The sequence below is a fragment of the Parambassis ranga genome, chromosome 2 (genome assembly GCF_900634625.1).
Source record: "Parambassis ranga chromosome 2, fParRan2.1, whole genome shotgun sequence".
NCBI lineage: Eukaryota > Metazoa > Chordata > Actinopteri > Ambassidae > Parambassis > Parambassis ranga.
In genome coordinates this window covers 23,408,023-23,414,361 of record NC_041023.1, presented here as the reverse complement: position 1 = coordinate 23,414,361, position 6,339 = coordinate 23,408,023, and the positions used below count along the sequence as shown (strand labels likewise).

The window sequence follows — 6,339 nt, the reverse complement described above, 5'->3', positions numbered from 1 at the left end:
ACACAGCTTCACTTCCACTCCAATAAAAGCACATAATTCTACACTGTCCTATGTGATACACAGTAAACATGACATTTTTATAATGTGTTTATAATGTGTCATTGCCATGGGAACCACACCTGTACGCCATGTACGCCCATTCACTTGTACCCGACAGTTGCTTGTGGTTTAAATCGTTCACACACAGTCAGGTGTGAGTCCGTCAGTCCAGCTGAAAGGCTGTGGTGGCATGTATCTTCCACACTGACCTCCCTGTGTGTGATTTTAATTTAAAATGTGACTTTTTAAATTAAATCAGGAGAATATGCAAAGATGCAAACACGTTGACCTTTTTAGACAGACAGCAAGACACATTGGGTGCAGCCCCTGGGCACGAAAAACTACAGACATGTAGTAGCCTGCTCCTTGCAAAGGACAGCGGGCCTCCGCTCATGCACGTCTCGATCTCTACATGAAATCTACAAGAGGGTCAACAACACACAATGGTTTGGAAACTGGGATTTCCTTTTTTCACGTTTAAGATTATGATGAAATTATGAATGATGAAATTTAGCCTCTGCAGCTGGCAGACAGAGGGGAAGTTGAGACACAAGCTGAAGACAAGCTGTAAGATAAACTGTAAAGTCAGGTGAGACTCAGACTGTCTGCACAGAGTATTTGTTGAAGCTGCTCTTTAACTGCTCACACAGAGGGACTGAGCGAGCAGGAGGAGCAGCAGGAGTGAAGGGTGGTGCTGCCCTCCAGTGGCGGTAACACCTAACAGCACCAGGAATGATGCAGCACTTGGAAAGCTGGCCATTTAAAGGCACATACCGCCATTTTTCACTTAAAGGGGCAGATTATAGGAGTTAATTTAAGGCATTGTATTTACTTACAGTTTCATTGATTGATTGATTGCTCATGTGACCCTTCTTCCTTCTCACGGATTCATTGTGCACTGGCCTCAGCTGTGTTCTGTGAAGCACAGACCTCCACACAGACCTCCAGAGCTCAGTCCCTTGGGGTGGTTGCAGTCAGAGTGTTGAAAGGTCTGGACTGAAGTCTCATCACTGCTGAAAGAATCCAGCACAAAAATGGCAGATTGCCTCTTAAGCCTGTTGAAGTAGCTCGGTCTCCTGTGCAGTGATGGTGTGGAGCTGGGGCTCAGCTTCAGAGCTCCCTCTGCCACGTTTAAAATCCTGCCATCATGCACACACACATCATGTAACGCTGTCCAGCATAGACAGACTGTGCAGAAAATGCACGTGACCTCTGACACCGCTGCTCATTAAGATCCGAGGACTCATATGTTGACTTGATGATGGCTGTAAAGCGTCTTGATAAAGAGATAAAGTTTAATATGCACCATGAACGTAAAACTCACCAGATAACAGCACAGTGTCTCTGCTCCTGCTCTTATCACCCGGTCCAAGCTCGCCTGCAGATACCTGGAGAGAACCTTAAACCTGCTGGCTCATTACACAACCGTTATCAGAGGTCAGCTGACAGGAGGAGGTGTGTGTACCTTTACCTGGCCTCAGCGGCACTGTCAGCTCCTCTGATGATACAGCCTGCGCGTGCTGCTGCTCCTGCCTGTGCTGCTACAAACACTGACACACACACAGAGACAGAAGGCAGCCAGGCAGCCAGGCAGACAGACGAAGGATCGGAAGGAGGCGAAACCAGCTCCAATCGCCATGGGCTGCTGTAACAGAAGGTGTGGGCTGATAGCCGGAGCTGTGATAGGGGCTGCCGTCGCCATCCTGGGAGGCATCCTGATCCCACTGGGAAACAGCGTCATTGAGGGGACGGTGAAGAAGGTAGGGTGCTCAGTTTCACCCTGAGAGTGTGTGTGTGTGTGTGCAAAGATCAAGGTGAACCAGGAGACATGAGAAGGGGAGAGGTGTACATTTTTTGAAAAGCTGGATCCAAATGTTAAACAAGAAACTGTAGAAATTCGAGTGTGTCTTACACACAGAGATTTTGAGCATTTTCTTTAATGACAGCATCCACCTTTTTTCTGATCTTGCTGTATCAGTGGAGCTGCTGGCCTGCTGACAGTCTTGAGGCATGTTAAAAATAGACTGTGTCTCTGTGTCTCTGGGGTTCAGGAAGCCGTCATTGAGCCTGGAACAACAGCGTATGAAAACTGGGTGGCTACAGGGGTGAAGGTGTACAGGCAGTTCTGGTTCTTTGACTTAAAGAACCCACAGGAGGTCCTGCAGTACGGCGCCCGTCCTGTGGTGCTGGAGAAAGGACCCTACACATACACGTAAGCTGCATTTATCTGTAAAATAATATATATATATATATATATATATATATATATGTGTGTCCTCTTTTTTTAAAACCATGTCATGTGTTCAGGACTCGGTATCTTCCCAAAGAGAACGTCACATTCAACAACAACCACACTGTCTCCTTCCTGCTGCCTCTGGGTGCCATCTTCGAGCCGTCCCTGTCGGTGGGATCAGAGGAAGACAAAGTCACCACGCTCAACCTGGCTGTGGCTGTGAGTGCACTGATTTCTGCTCTAACTCTGTTCTGTGTCCAGCATGAGTGGAGCCAGGGCTCAGGCTCGGCTGCTTTGGTCTGACACCACTCATCACAGTGGTGATTTGCAGCTGATTTGTTGTTTTGTTGTGTTTCTGTCTTGTTCCTCTTCATTTTGAAACACAGCTGAGGATACCAGCTGAAATGTTAAGAACAAATGCAACATGTGGAGTTCCACAGTGTGTCAGCAGCATCTACATGGCTGCCGCCTCAGCATGAAGCTGATCTGTAGTAGAAGAAATAGTTTTAAGTGGAACAAAAGCTGTGTTTACAGACTGTATAATGGTTGCTATGAAATGCTAACAATTTCTTGTTAGCCTAATATAGCCTACGAACAAATAGGACAAGCTAATCTCTTAACATTGTTTGAGGCACAGAGATGCTCAGGCTAAATTTAACGTTTGTGTTTATTTTTCAGTTAGTTTGGCAGGTTTTACCTGTCAGTGCCATGCAAGAAGATAAAAAAGCTAATGTTAGGTGCTAATTAGCACCTAATTTATTTATGTAGCTAGCTTGGTTAGCTAGCAGGTTTCCCTGTAGCTACATAGTTTAAAAGAGTAATGTGTCGTGTTAATGTCTAGGCATTTAATAAAAGTGGCAGTTCAAAGTTGATTTGAGAATTTGAGTACTCGTAATTCTGAGTTCCGATAAAGCCACGTCTGTGGTGACAAGCTAATGCTAAGTTTGGCTAACAGTCACTCTGTGTCTGCACTTTCTCCTTAAATACTGATAAAGGCTGAAATAAAATGTGCTGCTCGGAGCGTGTATATGTGTAATTATGCATTATCTGAGTTATAAAAGAGGATCATATTCTGTCTTATCTCCTGAGGCAAAGCTCAGCAGTTTGATATGTGTGTGTGTGAACCGACACACCTTAAAATCCATTTTAAAAAGTGACTCCTCTCTGTTTTTCAGGGAGCTTACACTCTGGTCCCCAAACCGCTGCACCCTGTGCTAGAAATGCGCATAAAGGCCACTAACTCATCCCTGTTCCAGCACCGGACAGTCAAAGAGATGCTGTGGGGCTACACAGACCCCCTGCTGAAGGATGTTGTGGGACTGTTCTCACCTGTGAGAAGACACTTCATACACATTACACAGACTCACATCATGAACGCACTGACTTCACCTTGTTTCCAACAGTACAACGGAACCTTCGATGGCTACTACACTGTTTACGATGGGAAGGAGGACATCTCTAAAGTGGGAACAATTGACCGGTGGAGAGGAGAGAGGTGAGATTCAGATATTAACCCGAGACAATGCTGTTCCCTCAGTGTGTGTCTGACAAACTGGACTGTGTCACACAGGAGCTTAAGTTTCTGGAGCGACAAATACTGTGACATGATCAATGGGACGGGTATGAAGCAATAAAAAGATTCTCAGCACATTCCTGCAGCTGTGAGTGCAGATGATGAAGCTCATGCTGTCTCTCCTCAGATGCCTCCTTCTTCCCTCCCTTTGTGAACAAGAAGAAGCCTCTCTACTTCTTCTCATCAGACATTTGCAGGTGATGAAGAGTCCGACTTTTATCCTCTCATTGACCACTAGAGGTCGCAGCTTTCCAACACCTGGGTTCAGCAATACAAGGAAGGATTAACTCACCTTTGTGTTCTTGTTTCTGCCTTCAGGTCTGTGTCGGCCAGCTACGAGGAGACCGTCAACCTGAAAGGGATCGAAGTGTACCGCTACAGCCTGCTGCCCTCCACCCTGGCCTCGCCCGTGGTCAACCCAGACAACCAGTGCTACTGCAGGGACAAAAAGATCACTAAGAACTGCACCCTGGCAGGAGTGCTGGACATCAGCACCTGTCAGAATGGTCAGTGTTGTTGTTGTTTTTGTTGTGGTTGCTGTTGTTGTTGTGGTGGTTGTTTTTGTTGTTGTTGTTCTTTTTGTGGTGGTTATTGTTGTTGTTGCTGCTGTTGTCATTGTTGTTGTGGTCGTTGTTGTTGTTGTGTTGGTTGTTGTTGCTGCTGTTGTCGTTGTTTTTGTTGCTGTTGTTGTTGTGTTGGTTGTTGCTGCTGTGGTTGTTGTTGTTATTCTTGTTCTTGCTGCTGCTCACAGCAGCGTCCAGATTCTGAGCCTCCTGCTATAACTGTAGCTCTCTGCCTCAGGGAGACCCAGCTACATCTCTCTGCCCCACTTCCTTCACGGCAGCCCGTGGCTGAGGGAGAACGTTCTGGGCCTCAACCCTGATGAGCAGTACCACAAAACCTACCTGGACGTAGAACCTGTACGAGCCGGGTTATATTTTAAATCACTCATCAGATGCAGCAGCAGGTAACACATGCTCATTTTCATCTGATCTCTCCACCAGAACACAGGGTTCACCCTGAACTTTGCCAAGAGGATTCAAGTCAACATGATGTACGGACCGTCAAACGTCATCACGTAAGTTATGCTGGGACTGTTATCATCCCATTCAATGGCTATTATCAGCTGTTAACGGCCTTTTGCACTTGTTTATGTCTGCTTTGCTGTTATACACTGAACATACATTCTGGGATATTAATAGCTAAAACATCTACCAAATATATATAACATGTGATGATAATGCCAATTGAATGCTATGATAACAACATAATCAGGTGATAAAAGTACATATTACTACCTGTTTTTGAACTTTGAATTGTTGTTATGTGCTGAACATATTTTGGGGGGGTTTGTCTGGGTTGCTAAGCTAACAGCTGCTTCATGTGGATTTTTAAATTAAGAGTTTGAACAGACTGAGAAGTGTATTTACTGATAAACATTGTGATGGCAAAACTCACACAGATGCCGCTGAAGTGCATGTGCCATACTGAGATCTGTATTCCCTTCTACCTCTGATACAGCAGACTCTTTCCCAGGGAGTCAAACGAGTCAAAGAAACAAACTTCATGACACAATCCTGCACTGAATGTCAAATAACGAGCTCTTCTCCCGCAGGGTGCTGAAGAAAATCAAGGATTACACCATATTTCCTGTTGCTTGGCTGAATGAGGTAAGAAGCCCTGCAGTCCTTCAGTCTGTTTGATCGGGGCTGCATGTAGATCATGTCGCTCTTTGTCTCCCGTCAGACGGCCATGCTGGATGATGAAACGGCCGACATGTTTAAGCAGGAGCTCATCTCACGTATCAGGATGTTGGAGGTGGTTCAGCAGTCGCTGCTGGGCGTCGGCCTCGCCATCTTCGCCGTGTGTCTCATCTCTTACTGCGTGGTGAGGCGCAGCTCCCACCAAAGCAAGTTTGTGTGAGAGCAGAGCAGTGAGAGTGACGGAGCTGCTGCAGGACGTCGGACCTTTTGATATAGACTTGCACTTTTTTGTAATTTCAGTGTTATTTATAATGTCTCAAACCTCCTTTGATATCGAAGGGGGACAAACTGTGATTTTGTAAAAGCTGAGTTTCTTTGCCAAGTATTACTTTAATCGCAACACACTGTAACATGAAGTCAATCAGGGATTCTCCAGGAGAGAGTGGAGGCTTAGATCACAGACAGAGGGACGGGGGTCCCACAGCCGATGAAAGAAATGTACATGAATCTTATTTTTATCCTTCGCTGGACTACTCTGTTCAAAATAAATAAAAGCTGAAAACCTGAGTTTTGATTGGACATCCTGGATTCTGTCTTTAACCTGTCACAGCTGGAAAAGATCCCTGCAGTAGGAGCACCTTCCTATTCACCTTCAGTGGTCATAAAACAGAGCCAGGGGACGATTGCCTGCAGTCATGAGTGGGTTTCTGCTCAGCAGGAGGCCCCTCTTTGGTTTGATGGCTTTTAAACGACTCTCAGCAGCCTCCTCGGGGTGTCTCTGATTCTACTGT

At 45.8% G+C, this 6,339-nt stretch overlaps 1 protein-coding gene across 1 annotated transcript; it reads left to right on the top strand.

Annotated features, from left to right (window-relative positions):
- Positions 1 to 1,533: 1,533 nt before the first annotated feature.
- cd36 (CD36 molecule (CD36 blood group)) lies at positions 1,534 to 6,013 on the top strand. Its single transcript, XM_028424691.1, has 12 exons — positions 1,534 to 1,799; positions 2,091 to 2,251; positions 2,347 to 2,491; positions 3,448 to 3,603; positions 3,676 to 3,767; positions 3,843 to 3,892; positions 3,973 to 4,042; positions 4,164 to 4,351; positions 4,647 to 4,765; positions 4,850 to 4,923; positions 5,461 to 5,515; positions 5,592 to 6,013. The coding sequence occupies exons 1-12, from the start codon at positions 1,677 to 1,679 to the stop codon at positions 5,766 to 5,768; spliced, it is 1,410 nt and encodes a 469-aa protein (XP_028280492.1). The 5' UTR covers positions 1,534 to 1,676; the 3' UTR covers positions 5,769 to 6,013.
- The last annotated feature ends 326 nt before the right edge of the window (positions 6,014 to 6,339 follow it).

Coding starts and splice junctions, on each gene's coding strand:
- cd36 (XM_028424691.1), top strand. CDS start 1,677: ATGGGCTGCTGTAACAGAAGGTGTGGGCTGATAGCCGGAGCTGTGATA. Junction 2,252..2,346: donor AAAGGACCCTACACATACAC/GTAAGCTGCATT, acceptor TCATGTGTTCAG/GACTCGGTATCTTCCCAAAG. Junction 5,516..5,591: donor CTGTTGCTTGGCTGAATGAG/GTAAGAAGCCCT, acceptor GTCTCCCGTCAG/ACGGCCATGCTGGATGATGA.